Source organism: Lontra canadensis, unplaced genomic scaffold, assembly GCF_010015895.1.
Source record: "Lontra canadensis isolate GAN:19392208 unplaced genomic scaffold, GSC_riverotter_1.0 scaffold180, whole genome shotgun sequence".
Classification (NCBI taxonomy): domain Eukaryota; kingdom Metazoa; phylum Chordata; class Mammalia; order Carnivora; family Mustelidae; genus Lontra; species Lontra canadensis.
Genome location: NW_022631174.1, coordinates 852381 through 874732, shown reverse-complemented (window position 1 = coordinate 874732; position 22352 = coordinate 852381). Strand labels below are relative to the sequence as shown.

Sequence of the window (22352 nt, the reverse complement as noted above, 5' to 3'; positions counted from 1 at the left end):
CCCTATCTCACTAGATCTCCACAAGAGCCTAGGTCGCCCAAAATTTACCCTAGGAACGGCAAACTTGACAGCCCACCATTCCAGCACTCCTGGTCTTCTGGGGGTTGCTGCCCAGTTCTCCTGACTCAAAGGGACAGGGGCAGATGACCCAAATTAGGTGGTCAGCAACCTATTAGGGCCAGCAAGCCCGGGCCCTGGGCCCCCACCTCTCAGAACCCCTCACTCCAACTGATCTTCACTCAAACCTATACCACACGAAGCTCTATGAAGGAGTATCAGCCTCTCTTCTGTGACCAACAGGTGACCTTTATCTGTTGTGTTCTTCTCATGGGTCTAGTGACTGGCAGTCCGGTAAACCCTAGCTGGGTGCCTGACAATACCCTCTTAAAATACATTTTAGGGGTAACCTTTAATTTGACCTAATTTACACACTATTTATTTGCTTTATAAACTCTCCCACCAGTAATATTTTTGGCAATAGCCCTCCCAGTTGAACGAGACTGGTACAGAACACACAGGAGACCAGGGCAGCAGGTTTCAAAAACTCACTTTATTCCAATGTGAAATGAAGACGTGATGGTTTAAAAACAAGAAAAAGTTCTTGCTCAGCGGTGGGGAGGCTTTGCTTGCTAGCTCACACCCACTGCCTTTGAAACAAGGTATCTGGACAGACCATATCCAGAAGCAGCTCCCCACAAAGCCCCCAGGCAGAGGCCCCAGCCCGGGAACAGCTCCCTCAAGCTCCCCAGGGTGGCCATCTCCCCTGGACCCATCAGGGCTCCAACAGCAGGCACAGAGAAGCGGCACAGGTGGGCAGGAGAGGGAGTAGCTGGGGCTCACGGGACCCACCGCCTTCCATGGACACCCCCCAACCCGCCCCCGAGCTCCTCTCCTCTCTGTAGGAGGTGCTTGTGTGACAAGGACCAGGTAGGGAGCTGGGCTCTACCAACAAGTGGCAATCACTCCTGTATCTAGTCAATTCCCCGTCAGGATCCACGACTCAGCCCTGATTCCCCCCTAGGCCCCCACGCCTACCCCAGCCCCACAGCGCATCAGACCGCTCAGGTTAAAAGGGGGAGGATACATTCAGACTTTAGCCCCTAGGGTTAGCCCCAGCTGGGACACAGGGAGTGGGGAGGCATTGCCTCCTGTTGGGGCCCAAGGGTAGACAGGCCAGGGCTGGGTACAGGGTGTCTGTCTAGGGAGCCACCACTGCCCACCCCTCCCCGAGTCGGAGCACAGCAAGGCCAGGCCCAGTCACAACTAGGAAAGCCCCTGCTCTCATCTTGCCACGAAGCTAAAGTGCACCCCCACCCTCCAGCCCTGCCACAGAGCTTTGAGTCCCCATCCTAGACCACAGGAAAGCTCCCCTCTATTTGGCTTCAAACCTGGACTTTAAGCCAAGTCGGGCCCAGGGGCAGTGGCAGCAAAAGCAGCAGCCATAATGTCAAACATACAAATGACCTGAGAAATCTCATCTTCACATCACCCACTCGAAACCAACGTGGGGCTATGTACAAGTTAGGAAGGACGGATCGAGACACTCATGGGCATGGACACACTCGCACACAACTGCTTGAGGATGGGGGGCCCCAAGGGGGCACCTGCCCCCCAACTGGGAACTGTTGCCCACACACTCCATTCACGTGTCTTCAATGAGGCCTCTGGATCGTATATTCATTGAACCAGTGCAAAAACACCTCTGGGGTGGGGGGGGCAGGAAGGCCAGGCCAGGGTCCCAGGAGGATGCTTGGGGGTGGGGTTGGGGTTGGAAACATGGAGGAAGAGGGACTCGTTTCCTCTCCCGACCTGTAGGGCATGCCCCCTTCTCCTGGAGTCTAGATCACTGGGTAACGGGGCAGCTGGCTGAGAGTCCATCTGTCTGTCCCTTTCTATCCCTGCAAGCTTGGGGAAGAAGGGTCCTTGGCAGCCTGGGGCTGGGAGGCTGAATCCTCTGGGGCCCCTGCTGGCTCAGGCTCGGTGACCATGGGTTCCTCAGCCTTCTCCCTGTTTCTGTTGGCCTCCTGGAGCTGCTGCCGCCGCGCCACCTCAGCTTTCAGATTCTCCAAGTCTTTTTGGCTGAGTAAAAGGACAGGGATAAAGGGCAGGTGTCAGAGCAGGCCTGGACCCTCACTGGCCCTGTTTAAACCTAAGCCCGGCGCAAAGTCAGTCTCCTTTCTTTGGCAAGACACGTGTAGAACAAGCGCTTCTCTCTGCAAAGTCAGAAGGCTTCTAAGTGCTAAAACAATTAAGCGCTCCAGCTGCTGGCCACCCCCTCCCGTGAAGGCCTGGCTCCCGCTCAGCCTTCACCTCCAGCTCGAACACGTGGCCCCTCGGGTCCTCTCCCACAGCAGCCGGCACACACGGTGTGAGACGGGTGAGGGCAGGCACACAGCAGGTAGGCCGTGGTGCCGGAGGCCTGGCTGACCACCCCGCCCCCAGCGGCGGGCAGGGCCGTCTGGGCCATCGGGGCACAGCCGAGCCCGGGGGTCTGGCCGTGGGGTGTGCGCCCATGGAGGCAGCGGGAGGCCGCTCTTTGTGCACGCGCAAGGGGAGACTGCTGACACACAGCAAGTAGAGCTCTGTCCCTGCTCTGCTACGACTGTGTGCAAATAAAAAAATGGGAAAACAGGAAAAAAAAATCCAGGTGTTCCCTCAACTAAGCAGAATGTTCCCTGAACAATCCACCACGGGCTGTCCTTCTCAAACCCGAGCCATGACAGTGAATGATTTATTTGGAAAAGCGCAACACAAAAGCCAGCTTCCCGGCAGGAGCGTGCGGGACTTACCTGAGAGGAATGAAGAGGATGCCGTTGATGACGTTGAGCTGTTCCAGGACGCTGGCCATGCTGGGGGCTGTGAACTGCGGGACGGCAGGGAAGATGAGCCCTGAGTGGCGCGGGGTGTCGGGGGGCGGGGGTGAGGGGACACCCACCTTGAGGGGCGGGATGTTGGCGCTGGAGCCGTTGCGGTAGATCTCGTTCATGGTGCGCTGCAGGGCCACAGCCTGCTGGGTCAGGCACTTGAGGTACTCGGAGCTCTCCTTGGTCTTCTCGTGGTCCTCGCCCAGCTATGGGGCAGACCGATAGGCAGGAGGCCGTCAGCGAGCCCATAGCCACCCCACACAGCCCCCGCCCCCCCCCACTGCCACCTCAGCCCCCACCACAGCCCACCTGGGTCTTGTAGATGGTGTAGCCTTCCTTCTCGTGCTGCAGGGCCGACCGGAACTCGGCTTTGCTCTCGTAGACCCGGGCGACCAGGTGGTGGCTGCAAGGACGTAGGCACAGCACAGAAGGGACACGAGTGGGCGGGGGCGTGGTGGGTGCACGCGGACTCGGCTAGATTCCACTCTGGAATCCCCCCCAAGGGGAGCAAGCTGGCCCAGGGCTTGGGGGAGAGACCAGGCTGAGATAAAATTTCCTTAGGAGCCAGCTGGAAGATAGGACACTGGCTCCCCAGTCCACCCTCCCTCTGAGTGACCCCCCCCATCGGGACCTCGTCACTGTGGCCCTGGGCACATACCCGATACCCTCCCCCTCCGTCCCTAACCCAGCACGGCCTCACCTGAGGGCCACCTTGAGGGACTTGGGCCCGTGGTACTTGGTGCTGACAGCCAGCGCGTTCTCCAGGAAGCGCAGCGACAAGTCATACTCCATTACTCCGTGCAGCACCAGCCCGATGTTGTTCTGAGGGCAGTGTCAGGGCCCAGGTCAGTCCCGCTGCCCCAGGACTGAGGCTCGCGCCTACCTGGCCTCCCACCCCCACCGGCACTCACATCCAGCAGCGCCATCTCAGGGTGATCCTCCCCAAACACGAGCAGGGTGAGGTAGCGGGCACGGTACAGCAGGCTCAGGGCCGTGGACAGCTGGCTGCTGGCAAAGCAGTACAGGGCCAGGTGCATCTGTGGGGGCAGCCGTGTCAGGCCCGGGGCTCACGGATGCCCCCCCCAACCCCGACCGCCCCCACCAGCTGCTCACATATTCCTGGATGGTGTTGGGGTGCTCAATGCCCATCACACGCTCGCTCATCAGCACAGCCTTCTGTTGGTTACTCAGGGCCTGGGAGAGGTGGGGAATAGTCATCCCAGGGTGGGGAGCTCCCCACATCGAGTCTGCCTAGCCCCTGGGTGGCTCAGCCTCCTCAGCAGAGAGGTGTTCAAAACTCAGTTCTGAGCATAGAAGGTCATGCCCCACTTTGAGGCCTTTTAAAATAGCTTGTCCTGAGCCTTTTGCCCCTTAACAAAATCTGTGCAAACATCTATACAAATCAAAAATGAGGCTAAAGATAAAGCAGTAATAAAAAGAGGCACACACAAACAACAGACAGACTCTAGGGTTGAGGCGTGGAGGCCTACAGGGCACCTGCCCCAGGAAGCAGCCTCTTGAAGCCCCGGGCCAACAAGGCAGGTGAAGCCCAGCAGGCCCAGGAACGCTTAGAGACAGCCCACGCAGCTCTCACAAGGTCCCAGGCCCTGTGACCAAGAAGCCATCCTTCCCACTCTCCTTAGGAAGGGAGGCTCCGTCGTCACCCACTCCGTCCACAAGCATGGCGGCTCTCCCGACAACCTAACTATGGAGCTGCAGAGCAGGGGAAGCAAGCCCAGGCCAAACAAGCCACTCCCCCGGGTCCCCTGGTCTCTGCTCCTCCCGGGGGGCTCCCAAGGAGAGCAGCACTCTTGGCCCCACAGATAGGGCAGTTCCCCAGGCCTGGACCTCCGCTTCCTGTGAAATGGGGTGAGAACATAGCCCCGGCTCCCTCGCTCGCCAGCCCCCAGTGCCAGGCTAGGCGCCAAGGCCTCCGCTGACACAGCCCAGAGGGTGCTCCAGGCCCACCTCGGCGTAGTCGCCCATAATGTAGTGGAGACGAGCAAGGAGGCGCAAGCAGGCGCAGATCTCCACGTGCATGGCTCCGTACACGTTGTTAAACAGGTTCAGGGCCTCATTGATGAGCTCACAGCCCTCCTTCAGGAAGCCTGCAGGGCACCCCCAAGGGTGGCAAGGTCAGGGCCGGGCCAGGGGACCCCCCTCCCCCCGGCCACACCTGGTCACGCACCCTGCTGTACTTTGGCCTGCCCACTCTGGAAGAAGTGGAAGGCGTCCGAGGCCTTCGGGTTGACATGCTTGACCACGGGGAAGATATTGAGCACGTCCTCCTCGGTGAATGCAGGTTTGTGGCGGCTGTCAAAGCTGTACTCCTTCAGCAGGATCTGGGGGACACAGCCCAACACCCGCGGGTGGCCTCAACCCCAGGCTCACGTGGCCAACACCTCCCAACCTACCGTCCCAGGTCGTCAGAAAGCCACACTCCCCCCCAACCCTGATGGTCCCATAGACGCCACAGGAGGGAGGGAGGGCAGGGGAGGGGCCCTGAGCCACCCCACCTGGATTCCGGTTTTCAGGGAGATTTCCCGCAGCAGCGTGATCTTCTGCAGGCCATAGGTCTCCACAGCCTGGTCCACGGTCTCGCTGAGAGAGAGGCGGCATGTGGACCCAAGCAGCCCAGCCCCTCTTGGCTCCCTTTCCCACCCCTGCCTCCCCACCTGAGTACCAAGTACTCACCAGCCAGGACCCACACCAACAACCCCTATCCCCACTCGCTGAGCAGGCAGCCCTCCCCTGCTCCCTTCCTCCTCTCCCAGCCCACACCCTGCAACCACAGAGGCCCTGCCCCCACCGCGCTGCTCACTCACCACTCAAGGCTGAAGTCAAAGTAGTTCTTGGCCTCCTGGCAGATATTCTTCCAGAGCTCCTGGGGTGTCATGACAGCCCAGGCCGTGTTATCTGCCGCCCCTGGAGGCCGGTTTCTCCTCCTCCTGTTCCTCTTCTTGGAGATGAGCTCGTCAGCAGGCAGATGGGCCACAGGGTTGGGGTAGGAGCTCAGGAAGCAGTTGAGAAAGTGGCTGATGGCAGCCGAGAGGCCCGAGAGCTCCACTCCCTGCAAGGGAATTTGGGACTCAAGTCATACAGGCCCCCCCACCACCCCGCCCCGCCGTGGTGGGGGTAAGGGTACTGGCATTACCTGTAAGTACGTCTTGAAGATGTGCTTGGCGGAGCGGGTGATGAGCTCTCCAATGCCGATTTTCTGCAAGGGTTCAGAGAAGGGAGTCTGGGTCCAGCCCAGACCTCCACCCAGCCCCCACTGTGGCAGAGCCCAGCAACCCAGGCGTCACGCACATAGATGTGGTCCAGCTGCTCTCGGGCCGGGCTCCGCAAGACCAGGTCGAGCACCTTGCCCAGGTAGCGCATGTTAATGCCCCGCTGGCGCATCACCTCGGCTAGCGTGGCCCCGTCCATGGGCAGCACCGCGTGCTCGATGCAGTCCTTCACCTGCAGGCAGCAGCACGTCAGGCTCCCCCAGCCTGGGCCCTCCACCTAAGCCCGCCCCGGGTCTTCCTGGCAGGGGAGATCATGCTATCCTGAGTTCCTGAGGGAAGGAGGGGACTGAGACTTGAGCTCACAGTTGGGAAGAGTGAAGAAGACAAATCAGCAGTCGAGACGTGAGAAATGTGTCCCCCAGTCTTCTGCACAAGCCACAGGAAAATGGGAGACAGCAGTCACCCTGTGACAACCAGCCCACCCAAGAGGGAAGCAGGGATGAGAGAGCCCCACTGACAGAGCCCAACAGAATGAGGGCGCCCCTCTGGGCACACAGGACAGAGCAGAGGTGACCACTTGGGGTCCCCAGCACTGCCAAGTCTTGGAAGTTTGTGCCAAGCCTCACAGAGATCAGGCAGGGGGCCAGAGCATGAAACACTTGGCTCAAAGATCTGAGAGAAGTGTGCCACCCAACCACAGGGCTACCTTACTAGGAAATAAGTGCCCCATCATCCAAAAAGCCTACATACAAAGCATGTTGAGGCTCAGAGGACAGGATCCACCCCACCTTTTTTACAGCTGCCCGCTTGTCCTGTCACACGTGGGCTCAGAGGACCAGACCCCTAGGTGCCAGCTGCTCTGGAAGGCACAACAGAGCTGACTCTGTGCCTGATGCCTCCCTTGGCCTCTCTGGGTCAGCGGCCCCATCTCTACAACGGTGACAAATACACTCTGCCCCGTCTGTCTCACAGACCAGCAGGTCTAAGGAAGTTACTCCTGGAAAGGTTCTACAAGTTTCCAGAAGTGGATGGATGAGGCACCAGGGCCTTTCACAGCAGGCCCCGTGCAGCCCCTCACACTAGTGGCACCTCCCTCACCAAGCCGGGGATCTGACAGGACAGCAGGAAGGCAGCGGCGTCTTTCAGCAGCTGCTTCTGGTCCCGAACTTCCTCCTGGCAGGACTCTGGGAAGCGAACCCCTGGGGGAAGGAGAACAGAGGCCTGAGCCAGGCAGAGAGGAGGCAGGTGGGGGAGAGAGAGCAGCACCCACCAGCACCCAGGGCCCCATAATGACCCCCATAGGATTCTGTCCAGCCTAATGCAGAGCTTGCCTGGTGAGAAGATGTCAGGGTTGAAGCGAACATCAAAGGCTGTGCTGCTAATGGAGCCAACTGCTTTGCAGGCGTTGCGGATCACCTCCCGGCTCCGAGGGTCTGCTGTGAAGACACGGTGGGCTGGGAGGCAGTGCCCCTCCCCCAGCGGTGGGAGGTGCCACGCGCCCCCGGGCCTTGCCCCAGATCCACACAGAAACAACTGCCAGGACAGATGCGGGCTTAGGCCCTCCCGACATCCACAGCGGCCCCACCTGTCCCGTCGTCTGAGGCGATGGTCTCTGCCAGCTCCTTCACCTTGGCCAGGCCACTAGCGCCACCCCCTTCCTCCTCACTTCCGGCCTCAGGTCCCGGGGGATCTTCAGGCTTTGACTCCGAGGACAGGGAGTCCCCGTTCTCCAGCGTGCTGGGGCTCTCCATCCTGCCAGCCTTCTGCTGCATGAGCTGCAGGGCAGCCAGCTTCATGAACAGGAGGTACCTAGGGCACAGCAGGGCAGGCAAAGCAAGACATGGGAGAGCAAGTCTCACTGGCCAGCAGCTTCCTGCTGGCTGCAGCGACCTGCGACATGCCCCAGACTCCTGGCCCATATGAGCGTGGGGACGCACCGCACCCCAGCAACTCCAACCAGCCACCACAGGTCACTGCAAAAACTGAGCTCTTCCCAACCGGAAGGCGGCAGACAGAGTGTGAGTGGGGCAGGGGCCAGGGGCTCCGTGCATGCCAGGCTCTCAAGGGAGATGGACGGCAACCTCACTGGCATTTTGAGGAGACTGGTTTGTGGTATGGGACATTTGATGTGGCTGACTCCTACGCACTGAATGCCGACAGTGGTGACACCTCCTGGTACTGGAACATTTAAAACACTTTAGCAGGGGTGGTTGGGTAGCCCAGTTGGTTAACCATCTGCCTTCGGCTCGGGTCATGATCCCGGGGTCCTGGGATTGAGCCCCGCATCCCCGCGTCGGGCTCCCCCTCTCTCAGCCCCTCCTCACTACTGTGCTCTCACTCACTCTCTCTCAAATGAATAAATATAAAATCTTCAAAACAAAACAAAACACCTCTAGCAGATTTCCCTATGCCCCCTTGAAGGAAGAACGCCACCTCCACGGGAAGCCCCTGCTCTCGCTGACCGTTGCTTCTCCACCAACATAAAGCTCCAATACCCTCGCTGAAGAGCCGGAGGTCACCCGGGGGACGCCGGGGGTGTAATGACAGTGGCCAAAGCCTCTCCCAGAAAGGATAAGGCCCCGGCACTGCTGCTGGCGGGGTGTCCTCCGAAGCCTGGGCCCTCACCTGTGCTCCACAAAGGCATCCACGAGCTCCTGGCGCAGGCAGCATAGCTTGTGCCGGTGGGCGCGGGGGAAGCCGGCGCGGGTGCACTCCTCAGGCAGCGCCTCGCCAGGTACGGGCAGGAAGTTGAGGTCAGGGGGGAAGGTGCGCAGCAGGTCGAGGATGTAGTGGCGACCATCATTGCCGATGATGCCCTTGCACTCCACGGAGGAGCAGAGCTCCACCTCCTCATCCCGGTCGTTGAGCACCCGGTGCCTCAGGATCTTGAGAGGCCGGCTGGTGCGTTCCAGCAGCTCCAGGTAGCGAGGGTGCGACATCACTGTCTTACCAAAGTCAATGGAGCCGTAGATGACACTCTGCTCCTGGTCCCGCTCCAGGATGCCCGGGATGATGGACTGGGCCGTGACGCGGTAGCCACGGTAGTCCACCACCACCGTGCCCAGCGTGTACAGCCCCTCCACGTCCACTGCATTGTACGTGCGCACCCCGTTCAGGTCGTTGGTGGGTGCCACATACGCCGCCACGTCCCCACCGAAGTCCTTGTAGTGATCACGCACATCAAAGCCCAGGCTAAAGAAGATGTTGTTCCAGATGAACATCTGCATCTTGGTCTCCTCACTGGGGTTGATGGCCATCACGTTGCCATCAATGACTGCCATGGCGCCCCGCGTGGCCGCGGCCGTGAAGTCGCTGTGCACCTGGGAGGGGCCAAGACCAGGAGGGTGAGAGAAGCCCCACCCCCAAGAGCCACAGGTTTCAGCCCACCTGGTCAAGCTCGCCCAGACAGTGGGGACAGGTGGAAGGCCCTGGGGGTCATGGAAGTCTAACCTCAGCTTCCTCCCACTTGTAAAAGGGGAAGAAACCCTCGTCTGAGAAAAAGTAATTTATGCTCAGAGAGACAGCAGAGCTTAGGGATTCACAAGGAGGGGAAGGACAGGAGCAGGTCTCAGATCCACCCATTATGTGTCAGGTGAACTTGGCCAGGTCAACGCTCAGACCTGTGTCCCCTATCTATATAACAGTGATCTTGGGGCACCTGGGTGGCTCAGTGGGTTAAAGCCTCTGCCTTTGGATCAGGTCATGATCCCAGGGTCCTGGTACCCAGTCCTATATCTGGCTCTCTGCTTAGCAGGGAGCCTGTTTTCCCCTCCCTCTCTGCCTGCCTCTCTGCCTACTTGTGATCTTTGTCTGTCAAATAAATAAATAAAATCTTTTAAAAAACAAAAGCAACAACAAAAAAAGCAAACAAACAGTGATCTTTACAAGGTGTCCCAAAGATGACAGGAGGCAATGCCCATAAAACATCGGACACAGCCCCTGGCAAAGTTTGTACTCAACACAGTGAGATCTCATGTTTACCATTATCATTACCATTACCATCATCTCTAGGCAGTAAAAGGTCCCAGTGGCAGAGAGCGGAGGGTGGGAAGCCGGAAGAAACCTGTCACACAGCCCACAGTGGAGGAGGTCCCCCTATCCTCTGCCCAGCCCATGGACTCCATGTCTCGAAGAGGTCACAGAACAGAGCTGAGACAGTCTGCCCAGAGAGAAGTCAGCCAGTGCCCTGCAGGGTACCCTACCAGCCCTCTTGGCAGGTGACAAGCTAGCCTGAGACAGCCAGTCGGGCAGAGGGAGCTGTAGGCACCTTGAATATGGCTCTTTCTCGAAGGAGCCGCTCAGGCAGGTTCTTGCGGGGCAGTTCCCTCGTCGTCTGCAGCTCCTCGTTCCAATCCCGGGTCTGCAAAGGGACCAGGGAGGGAGATGCCGACTCAGCCCAGGCCCCAAGACCTGCTCTGCACAGCCCCTCCCTCCACCTGCCTGTGGACAGTCTCAGAAGCTCCCGAGAGAACAAGACACAAGCAGAGGTGCACAGAACCCAGCCTGGCACCCACCCAGGGATGGGGAGAGAGGGGCCCAGGGAGGGCGCGGGGGCCAGGCTGCAGGCACCTGTCCAGGAATGTGCTCCTCATAGCCCAGCCTGGAGGTGTAGGCATCCTCTGCACGCACACAGTCCATGGCGTGCTCAGCCTGGGGGGCCGTCCAACTGTACACCTGGAATGGGGTGGCAATCCTCTCGAAGGGGTGGCGCTGGACCCTGCGGCACCGAGGGGGGGGGAAGATGGGGAAGACGGCCAAGCTCAGAGCCCAGGTCCAGTGACCTTTTCTGAAGCTCCCCCAGCTCTCATGCCTCCTGGCCCAGAGACCCTGCCCCCCTCCCAGTCTAGTGGAAGAAATGAATGAGGACCTCTTCTGGGACTGCTGTGTTGGGGTATCGCCGCTCCCTAAGGGAGGCTCTGGGGTCCCAGGGGCTGAGGGCATAGGGCTTCTGAGGGCAGCTGTGCTGAAGCTCAGGCCGGCAGGCTGGCCCCGCCCCCCTCATGGGGGATGAGACAAGGGGCAGAGACCCGGCCAAGGCGCTACCTCTTTTTCTGCAGCACGGCGAAGTTTTTTTTGAAGGTCGGGCTGATCTGGTTGAGCAGCTCCACCAGGGAATGGCTGAGGAAGCGGGGGCTGGCAGGCTTAGGGTTGAAATGATAAGCTGTAGACCTGTGGGAAGAGGATGGTCACCGCAGGGCACTGCAGAGAGCTGCCGGAAGCCCCAGATGGGCTCACACAGGGACTCACTGATTCAGGTAAAAGCCCCGCGTGGACGCCGTGATGCTGACTTGCCGGTCCTCAGCTGTGATCACAAATAGGTACATGAGGTCCCCGTGCATCTTGCGGTTCCCAGGGGGTGGGTTCCAGCCACTCATGGTGAGCACTTTCAGGCACTGAAGGGGCTGCAAGAATGGCCAAGCATGAGTGGGGGCCAGATCTGGGTGCAGTGCTGTCCCCCCAATGCCCTGCCCAGGGCCTGCTCCCCAGCTCTGTTCCGGGAGTACTACCTTCCAGTCACGGTTCTGGGGCTGCAGGGGACACAAAGGCCGCTCCCGGCTCCCTGGAAGGATGTACTCAGGGGGCGTGCAGTCAATGGGGTCCATCTCCAAGCCCTTCTTCCGCTTCCCGCTGTCTGAGGGACCCGAGGCTGATGGTCAGCACAGGGCCACCCAGGGGCAAACTGGCCACAGCACAGATGACTCCAGCCCTGCCCCCTTCTGGTGGCAAGGCCTGGCCCCCAGCCCCTTCACTGACCCCTGGCCAATTTGCCCCTGGCCCCTCTGCCCAACCCCCAGCCCCAATGCCTCCCGCACCTCCCAGGTCGCCGTCAGTAAAGACGCTCAGGAAGGACAAGGAGTTGCAGTCAACCCCGTTGAAGGCATCAGATGGGTCCAGGCTCTTGAGCAGGTCTCGGACATGGCGCACATGGATGCGGGCCTCACGGACTGTGTACGGCTCTGGTGGGAAGGCGAGGGGCAGCGCATAAGCAGGGCACATCCCCTGCTACACCAACATCCCCAGCACAGAAGTCGGCCATGGGGCTACCATGATGGTCTTGATTTTCACATTTTTGGCCTCCACTTATAAATTCCACTATGAGCACACAAGCTGGAGTGCTGGACTCAACACCCCCCACCTTTCTGTTAGGCAGGGATGCTTGTTTGCAAAGAATCTACTGCTAAAGGGCACAAAAAAACATGCCTCCAAAGCACACAGGCCTCAGGGAGCCCATAAAAATCTCCTGCTCTTTCACAGGTGTCCCAGGTGGATAGGCCCAAGGAGCTGTGGGGCCCCTACACCACAGCCTCAGTGCTGCTCTCCTAGGGCAGCCCTTGCTTGGGTGACCTGAGGACTTCCCCGTAACTACAACACTGCCCCCTAATATATGCTTTGTGAATTTTAACGGGGGCTCTTCTTAGGGAGGAGACTTCATCATCAAGTAAGTTTGGGCACACTTGCATTACACTTTCCACATTTGCTTTTAACAAGCTCACACTGGCTGGAAACTCTGAGTTCCCTCTCCCCTGGGGACCCAAGGTCACAGAACTTTTATTTTACAAGCAAACCAGCCTCGCCACATCTGTCAACTGCTGTACATGGGGCCCAACTGATCTATGAGAGAAGTGAAACCTTTAGTTTCCTTAAATTTAATGTTTCTTTCTTCTTTTAAATTCTAAACTGTAATCAATTTTTTTTAAAAGATTTTATTTATTTGAGAAAGAAAAAAAAGCAGAGGGAGGGGCAGAGGGAGAAGCATGCTTCTGGCTGAGCAGGGAGCCTGATGTGGACTCGATCCCAGGATCCTGAGATCATGACCTGAGCTGAAAGCAGATGCTTAACGCACTGAGCCACCCAGGTGCTCCAAGATTTAACTGTTTTTTTTTTTTTTTTAAGATTTTTTTATTTATTTGGCAGACGAGATCACAAGTAGACAAAGAGGCAGGAAGAGAGAGAGGGGGAAGCAGGCTCCCTGCTGAGCAGGGAGCCCAATGCGGGGCTCAATCCCAGGACGCTGAGATCATGACCTGAGCTGAAGGGAAAGGCTTTAACCCACTGAGCCACCCAGGTGCCCCATTAACTTTTCTCTCTATAGAATTTGGGCTAATTTCAAGCCCTTGGTACTCTTTGTTTTTTAAGACTTTATTTGACAGAGAGAGTGCACGTGCACATACACTAGCAGGCGGAGCAGCAGGCAGAGGGAGAAGCAGATGCCCCGCTGAGCAGAGAGCCTGACTTGGTGCTTGATCCCAGGACCCTGGGATCATGACCTGAGCCAACCTAAGCCAAAGACAGATGCTTAACCAACTGAGCCACCCAGGAAACCCAGCTGGCACTGTTTTTTCTTTTTTTAAAAAGCCATGACTTTGATATTTAACCTACAATGTTGGAGGGTACACGTGTGAAGGCCTGGGGAGCAGATCCAGGCTCCAATCCTGCCTTCACAAGTTCAGTACTGTTCTGAGCCTCCACACACTCATCTGTGACACTGAGATACCAGCCAGGGTGGGTGGAGTGCGACCTGGCCCCATCTCCATGTGCCCTCCCTTGGCAGGCTGCCCGACTTCTGGACAAACCTTCCACCACACGTAGCACCGAACCCTCCTGTAGGCCCTCAACGCTGCGCAGCTCTGAGAAATGGTCTAGCATGTTGCCATCCAGGTGCAGTGAGAAGCAGGTGCGGTGGCATGTGTCTTCGCGGTCCATGAGTACCTGGTGGATCTCCTGTACCATCTCCTGGGGGGAGACCTACCAAGAGAAAGGTCAAAAACACCCTGGTGAGAACATACTACTTTCCCTACAGTGTAAAACTAGGACAAGTGACAGCCAGGCATGGCCTTCCAGCCTTGTCCTCCCTAACGGGCTTGTGCTCTGGTTCCCAGCACCCTTCCTCCATCTCACCTGTAAGGAAAAGGGCTCAATCCCGGGTGCCAGGATCTTCACAGAAAAGCCTGTGTCCTGAATGACAATGACTTCCTGTCCAGTCGTCTCCTCTCCCGGCTCAGCCTCATCTAGACCATTTTCCCGGGGCAGCTCAGCAGCTCTTTCTTCCTTCTTTAGGCTCTCTGGACAGTCCCCATTCAGCAGCATGACGGACGGCAGCTCTGCAGGTAACAAGAAAGGAGCTGAGACAAGCGGGGCCACCTGCCTACCCACCTGGGTGGACACGTGCACCAAAGAATGGCATCTGCATTTCCTCCCGAGACTCGGCTCTACCAGAGACCCCACAGTCCCACTCACGCTGGGCACACAACTTCCCTCAACCCTGGCCACCTGAGACCCCTGCTTTCTCCCCTCCACATCCTGCGCCCTCCCTTCCCATCTGGTCCTCAGTCTTCTAGTCTGGCTTCCATTCGAGCACACCACCCAAATCCCTCTCCCCAGAGGCACTCCAAGGGCCGAACCCAACTGTCTTCTCTGTGTGTAACTTTTCCGCAACACCCGCCACTGCTCACCCTCTCCTCCCCTTCCCTATAGCCACTGATCCCTTGTTCCCTGTTCCTTGCTCTCTAGCTCCACCACCCCCAGCAGCCCAAGCTGAGGGTGTCCCATGGCCCCAGCCTCTCCTGATCTTCCATGACTTCAAATGCCCTCCCACTATGCAGCTAACCTGCTCACCTAGGCCTTGCTCAAACTTCAAGATGTAGCCATCCCTTCGGCATGATCAGAGTCTTATCTTGTTCACATGGAATTCACCTTCCTCAGTAAGGTGGCCTCTGCTCTGTAAATGCCCCCTGAACCCCAGTCACCCAGCCTAATTTCCAATGGTCAAGGAACCCAACCTCTGCAGCCACGGCCCTGGACAGGCCATTTCCCCTATTTCAAGAGCACCACTTGGAATCCACTGCTCACAAGATCCAAGTTTCTTTTTCTTTTTTTTTTTTAAAGATTTTATTTATTTATTTGACAGACAGAGATCACAAGTAGACAGAGAGGAAGGCAGAGAGAGAGGGGGAAGCAGGCTCCCTGCTGAGCAGAGCGCCCGATGTGGGGCTCGATCCCATGACCCTGAGATCATGACCTGAGCCGAAGGCAGCGGCTTAACCCACTGAGCCACCCAGGCGCCCCAAGATCCAAGTTTCTTAGGCCAACACTCTGAGGCACCAGCCCAAAGTACATCTCAACTCCAGCCAGCTCTCCCAGTCAACGTCTCAGATACACCCAAGTACTAGGAAGCCTGAGAACAAGCTCCACATCTTCCCTTCCACCTCTGTGCTCTTGTGCAGCTCATGCTGCCCACTGCATTGGGCAAACTCCTACTCATCTGTCAAGGCCCAGGTGAAATAAACCCCCTTCTCTATTTATTTATAGCACAAGTTGGGGAGAGGGAGAGGAAGAGAGACTCTCAAGCAGATTCTATGCTCAGCGCTCAGAGCCCAACACAGGGCTGGAATCTCATGACCCTGAGACCATGACCTGAGCCGATATCAAGACTCGGACGCTTAACCACCTGAGCCACCCAGGCTCCCCTAAATCCCCTTCTCTAAAGCCTGCCCAAATGGGCCCTGACAACAGAATCACTGCCTCCTCATTGCCCCCAGAGACATGGTGACCACCTCCCAGAGCACTGTTCTATCATTCGGGGCCGGGGGTGCTGTGCACACTAGCAGCTGTATCTTCTTCCTTCTGTCTTTCCTGCACTCAACAGAAAAGTACCGAATTAATGAGTTAATTACTGCAAACGTGGAGTTAAAAGTCCCATAGTTGGGAACAGCACCCAGTTCACACGCTGTGGGGAAAGAGAAGAAACCAAGTGACAAAACCCACCCTTTCTACCCAGCCACTAAGGGGAATAAAGGAGAGGCCCCTCCTTGCCCCGGGGAGCAAGGACTGCCTCACAATCATGCCAGGAAGACACAGGCCTGCCAATTTGGCCCACGGGGATTTCTGCCCATGGTCTGCCTGGCAGCCAAATTGGCCCCTTGCTTGTCTGAGGGGTCCAGACAGCTCAGCTCAGCTCAGCCAGCCCCGGGTCCATACCCCACCTCCTCTTCTTACTGGTATTTTCCCCAGACTTTTGTGAGCCTTACCCAGACCCACCAGAAAGGTGGAGCCAGGGGCCTCAGAAAAGGAGATAAGCCCAGGACAGAAGAGCACACCAGGGGGGTGTGCGGAGAAGCAGCTCCCTCTTCCCTGTGTCCCTTCAGCTCAGTGATCAACAGGACCACCAGGAGCTAAGACATAGCTCCCTCCACCTCTCTCCAAATAAGGACATCTGGCCCAGAAAAGTTCAGAGCCTTGTCCAAGGTCAAGAGCAGACCCTAGATTCCCCATCAAGAGCCCACACCACCATGCCGTCACACCGCCCTCAATCTTATCCACTATGGACCTCCAAGGACTGTTATTACACCCATCTTATCCCAGCACACCTCTCCAAACCTGAGGTGGAACTCCTGAGAACAAGGACACTCGAGGACCTCTCTCTAATGAGCCCGCAGCCCCAGCAGTGCAACCCCAAGGCCCTAAAGTGAGCAGCCACCCCAAAGGGAGAACTTGGCTGACTCTATGACCAAGCAGGCAGGAGGGTGGGGAGAAGGGCGGTGCTTGGTCAGCTTCCAACAGCAGCAAGAGGAATGGCAGATATGAGGCGGCACTTCCCCTAACTGGGTCCCTGAAAAAGGCTTTGCTGTTGGAAGGAGCCCCCTCCCCCCAATACGGTACAGCAGCGCTGAGGTCTCAGACCCCACAAGTGAGAAATCAGAAACCAAACCCCAGACAGGTAGCCTGTGCTCTCGGAGTCTGGGCCAGGAAGGATAGGAAGGAGGGCAGGGAAGACAAGGCAAGGGTAGCCGCAGCTCCCACCCCTCTTCCCCAGGCTGGGGAGCCTGCCCAGAAGGTACCTCAGCACCATGTTATGCCCCAGGGGGGTACCCAATCCCCTATCAGATTTCAAAGGAATGTGACTGGTTCCCAGGGGCCTCCATGGCCCCAGAATGCTGGCTCTGCCTCTCCTCCTTCCTCTAAGAACCCTGAAGATCTCCCTACTGCTGGATTAAAGCCAAGTGATGTCCCCAAAGAGGCTGGCTCCCCGCCCCCACAGCCCACCTGGTGCAGTTGGAGGCTGCCCTCTCCTGGACTCTGGAGTCTCAGAACCGCCACCGCAGCGAGGCAGACAGCTCTCCGGCTCGGGCTCGGCACTGCCTGAGTCCCCTGTCCCGGCCTCTGCCACTACCCTCGCCCCCATGCAGCCGGTCAGCCCAGGGCTTGAGCTCTGGCTGGCTTCGGGTTTCAGTGGGGCCAGGCCTACTGGGGCAGCCCTGGGAAGGGCACACTCCCCCTGCCTCGCATCCTGCTCAAGGTCGGCCAGAAGGACGGCTGTGGGCCAGGAGGCCCCAGTGGCTCCAGGACCCCATGGGGAGCTGCTACCAGCGCTCAGGTCCACCTCCCTGTACCCACCAAGAGGGGGGTCACTACTGGTGAAGCCATGAGAGGGGCAGGAGAACCCAGCATTTGGGGTACCTGGGTCCCTCGGGATCGAGGGCCCTGGGGACTGGCTGGCAGGGGCAGGACCCAGTAAGGGGGTCCTCTCCTCAGCCCCAACCCCAGTGCGAGTGGGCAGGACGGCTTCAGCCAGCTGCCAGCAACAGCTGGCGCAGACCCGGGCCCAAGCCATGAGACGGCTACCCGGTCTACCCCGTCCACCAGTCGCAGACGCTGAGCACCCTGCCTGCCTCCTGGGTCAAGTAGCTGGCTGAGGCCTCTGGCTCCTGCTGCCCCCTGCAGGTGACCTGGCAGCTCTCCTTTTCCTGACAGGCACTGGTTCTGGTGGGAAGGGGGAAGGGCCCTCAGTCTCCTAGAGGACAACTGCACCGGGGGCCCCAGGCCTCCAGCTCCACCAAGAAGCTGGCAGGCTCTATCTTCCCTTCCCAGCAGCCCCTGCGCTGCCAGGAGAAAACTAAGTCTCTCTCTGGGGGAAAACAGAGCTGGCAGCTAGAGGCCGAAGGCCGCTGGGCTGTGGAGAAGGAACATGCCCAGCCTCGCCAGGGCACCTTCCCAGGGCCTCTGACTTGTTGCCAGGGCCCAGCCAGCACTGCTCTGGCATCCATGCAAACCAGCGTGGGGGCGGGGAAACAGGCTCCCTCCGGGACCACTCCCCTCCAGTCCTGTCCCAGGGAGGCCCTCAGCATCTCCACAGCCCCCACCAAGGGGGGGGCTCCCGTCCACACATGCTGACCAGATGGTAAGAAGGGCCAGACCCAGGCAGAGCTCTCCTTATCCTGCCCTCTTCTCAAACACACCCAAACCCTCTGGAAAAGGGGGGTGGGGCAGGCACCCTGGCAATGACCTCTGAGTAGCAGCATCGACCATCTCCATTCTGGTTCCCAGAAAGCCTGTGCTCATGCTTGGCCCATCCCACAGCAAGTCCCTCAATCAGCTCAATAGGCCCATCTCACTTGAGGAAACTGAGGCCCCAGAGGCCAGTAAGCAAACTGCCCTAGGACCCAGAGGCGACAGGTGGCCAAGCCACGTCCAGAAAGAGCTAGGTCTATCAGGTGTCCAAATCCATGCCTCGGAGTGCCACTTCCCCAGGCTGCAGCACCCACCAGGTACACGGCATGTCTTCTTCCTCCAGGACTCAGGCTTCAGGCCAGTAGGCAGATATGTCTCCAACCATAGCACTCTCCCAACCCTCTACAACCCTGGGCCAGCACCCCCTCTTTGCATATCCCAGGGGGCACCCCTAGGATCTGGGCTTTAGAGAAGGGGAAAAGGTGGTCCTCTGCAGAATGGGAAGGGGTTGCCCGAATTGCACACTGCACACACACACCTCCAGTCTTCACTGGCTGGATCCAAATGAGGACATAAAAGCGTACACCTGGACTGGGAGCACAGAGCCCCCATGGGCTGCAGAAAGGAGTTAGAAAAGAAACTTAGAATATCCCAAGCGGCCTGTGTCTTCTCCAGCCTGGCATGGCCTCCCTCACTAGACTGTGCCAGGGCCAAGCCCTGCCCCAGTCAAGGCCTCAACAGGTGGGGCTCCAGCAGGAAGTAAGGCCCCAAAAGACACATCACCCCTCCCAGGAACGCAGGGCTTCAAAAGAAAAGGGTAGGGCCAGGCAGGCAGCCTATGGAAGACCCCCGTGATATGGGAATCTGTTTCCTTCCCATCCCCTCTGGCCAGAGACAGGTCTGCAAGGTCTGGAGATAGTCCTGTGATCTTCAAGCTGGTCTACTCAGACCTCCCCACATTTAGAGCTTTAGGATTCTGTTAGAGAGCTCCCTTAAGCCCTCAAGCTCCTCCCCAGTCTACCAGCCCCCTTTTTGCTCTGGGCCTCAACTCCAAGGAGCCCTCCCCTAGGCAAGAGGAACTTGACACACCACTGCGAACTTGAAAAACCTGCCTGTTCTCTTAACCCCTAAAAGCAGCTTTATTCCCAACAAGGTAACTGACCCTTGCCCCCAACCCCAAAAGGCCTGGATTACCTCCTCAAAGGGACTGGAGAACCTTCCAGAGTTGAGTCCTAAGGGTCAGGAGCCTAGATAAGAACCTACTCAGGGATCACCATTAAGGGCATGATCCTTCTTTGAATAGATTCAGGACAGCTGTAATTCAAAGCCTAACTATCTATCTTGCTTCCCAGAGACACAGGGGGCCAATGTCCCACCCCCACCCCCACCCCAAGCACTACCAGTTTCCCAAAAATGAACAGCTGTGCCCTTCCCCTGACCCAGGTTGCCCCAGACAGAGCCTCTCAGCACACAGCAGAGACAGGGCTTTACTCAAGCCCGCAGGGAAACCCTCCAAAAGACTCTCCCCTCCTCAGTCCCCATGTTCTCAACATAAACCCAACCAACATGCCTGTCCTGGCTTCCTCTGGGACATGTAGGGGAAGCCTTGGGATGCTGGCCACAAGCTAGAAATCCAAATGCCCCCCACAGCTACAATGCTGTGTAACCTTGGACAAGTCACTTTATCTCTTCAGGTCTCTTTGCTAGAAGGGAAATCCGCCAGACCTAACCTCCTCTTATCTAGCCTGCCCCACTGATTCAGAGCCCCATCAGGGTAAAAAGCCTGGCAGGCTGGATTCATCAGCATCTGTTGTTCTGCCCAAACCCTGGCCTTATCTAGGCAATCAGCAAAGCTGCCACTGTACCTATCCCCAGCACAAGGTAACTCTGCTGTGACACCGTCAGAAAGCCTCCTAAATATTGTTCCCATCCTGACCCACCGAAGCTGGGAACGGAGATGAAGATGACAAGTCCCTGCTGAGAAGCGCTGGGGGCGGGGGGGAGTGGAAGACAGGGATAGTTCTGCATCTCACCACTAACCAGAGCAGAGAGGGACCACAGCCCAGGACTGGGGCCCTGAAGGATGATTTGGAGATGACAACCAAGGCTGGAATCTAAGACATGATGTAAGGAACAGAGAAAGTCCAGGAGAAACAGATGAAGCAGGCCCCACCAGAGAAAAGCTGCAGCCACTCCCAAAGCCAATGCCACATAGACCCCACGGGGGAGAGCTGGGAGCTCCACTCCATAGGGATGACCTTTGCCTTAAAAACAGCAACCCTGAGCTGATCCACTTTTCGCAATAAGGCGGGTTAATGATCAAGTTCTGGCACAAACACCTACTCCTGCCAAGGAGTTCGGCTCTACCCCCACACGCAGGCAGACCCTCTAGGTCTGCAGATCAAGCCAACACCTAACATGGAAGAGATCAGAGCCTGAACACCTAGGGTTAAAGCACTGCCTCTGGGAATGAACCAGACAAGCCCCCTCACAACACACACCCACCCCCAGCTCGCACTCTTCTCCACAGACCATGGTGGTAAGTCCCAGGTTGAGCTTTACTCGCAGAGCTGCAATCCTGTACGCACGCAACGCTTCAGAACCTGAAGGGAAGGATGCCAGACCGAGCAAGTGTCAGCGACCCCAGCCAGGAGGGTTACCCATGCCCGCACGCTCAGGGGGTGGGGCCACCGATTCTATCCGTCTGCGGCGGCGGCGCACCCCGAAACCGCGTGCGCGCGCACGTGTCCCCCCTACGGCTGTCTACCCGGGACCCCACATGCGAAACCCAGGCCGCAGCCGGGGGCGACAGTGAAGGTGACCTTCAGGGCGGGGGGGGCCCGGTAAGATGCAATCCGGCACGGCGCGGAGGGAATGCGGCGGTTCCTGCAAACCCCGAATCCACCCGCCCACTCGGCCCGGTCCAGCCTCCCCGCCCTGCTGACCGCTGGCCCCAGCCCGGCTCACCGGCCGCGCCCGGCCGCCCCTTGCCACCGGACTGCGAGCTGGGCTCCCGGGCGCCGTCAGCCGGAGCAGCCGCTGGCAACTCGTCCGTTTTGATGACCATGGCGGCGGGAGCGGGCGTCCTGCTCGGCTGTCCGCGCCGCCCGCCGCGCCACTAACCCAAGTGCCCTGCGCGCCGCGGCCGCTGCGGGAAGGACGGAGTCACCGGCCCACGTGGTGCGCGCTGTAACCTTTGACCCCACCGCCGCTCCCCTGCCCCGCCCTCGCGCCTGGCCCGGCCCACGGAAGCGCGCGAGGGACAAAACGCACCGTGCTCGTTGGCCGCCCACCAAAGGCGGTGACGTTCCCAAACGCCTTAAAGGGAACGCACTGTGACTCCGAGTACAGAGAGGCTTCTGGTCCCCTTGAGGGGCGGGGCTGCGGAGAGGCGTCCTTGCCGTTCTTAGACGTCCCGCGGGCGCCCTGACCTTGGGTGGAGACTCATCTGGGACAGCCATTGCTCACCGTCCCCTCCCCCAATGGCCCTCTGTTTCCTATTGCAAATCTGCCAAATGACCACGCGGTCTCTAATCTGCGGTGTCAGTGTGATCCACGGCACCCTCCTCACAATTCTTGAAAGGGTGGAGCTGGGGTGCGTCTAGTTTCTTGAGGAAGGGGTGCAGGGCTGTTAAAGGGGATGCCGTGTCAGAAATGGAGCCACCAAACTTTGCTGTGAGCCACAACGTGCTCCTCCCTACCAGCGGCCTCAACAGCCCCCACCAGATGGGTCCTTACTTCTAGGTTGGCACATTATTCCCATTTTTCAGTGAAGGAAGCTGAGACCAAGGTCACACAGACAGCGAGAACAAGAGCTGAGTCAAGCTAAGTGCACAACCTGGACACTTTACAGTCGTTCGTTATTTTAGGAGTCTGGGTTTTGGTGGGGACTGAGAAGTGAGGTCAGAGAATGCTGCCCAGGTAGCATTTTCACCAGGTCTTGCCAGTGAGCTGACATTCTCCAGGGAGAGAGGAGGGAGGCTTGGGAATCATTTAAGGTCTGTTCCTGACATTTGCCAGGATCTGATGG

The 22352-nt window shown here is 58.3% G+C and overlaps 1 protein-coding gene across 4 annotated transcripts; it reads right to left on the bottom strand.

Annotated features, from left to right (window-relative positions):
- Positions 1–529: 529 nt before the first annotated feature.
- CLUH (clustered mitochondria homolog) lies at positions 530–21506 on the bottom strand. Of its 4 annotated transcripts, none has more exons than XM_032846675.1 (26): positions 21290–21506; positions 13994–14196; positions 13669–13840; positions 11908–12051; positions 11602–11726; positions 11342–11496; positions 11138–11263; positions 10664–10811; positions 10362–10454; positions 8720–9414; positions 7680–7903; positions 7426–7530; positions 7193–7293; positions 6174–6326; positions 6019–6081; positions 5690–5934; positions 5381–5465; positions 5053–5206; positions 4833–4972; positions 3978–4058; positions 3776–3901; positions 3565–3686; positions 3174–3267; positions 2936–3070; positions 2790–2863; positions 530–2079 (listed from the first exon to the last, which is right to left on the bottom strand). In XM_032846675.1, the coding sequence occupies exons 1-26, from the start codon at positions 21387–21389 to the stop codon at positions 1893–1895; spliced, it is 4050 nt and encodes a 1349-aa protein (XP_032702566.1). In that variant the 5' UTR covers positions 21390–21506; the 3' UTR covers positions 530–1892. The 4 variants fall into 4 exon arrangements, with proteins under 4 accessions (XP_032702566.1, XP_032702567.1, XP_032702564.1 ...); XM_032846676.1 differs by having other exon boundaries at positions 7426–7527; XM_032846673.1 differs by lacking the exon at positions 21290–21506 and adding an exon at positions 17138–17741.
- Between the last annotated feature and the right edge of the window lie 846 nt (positions 21507–22352).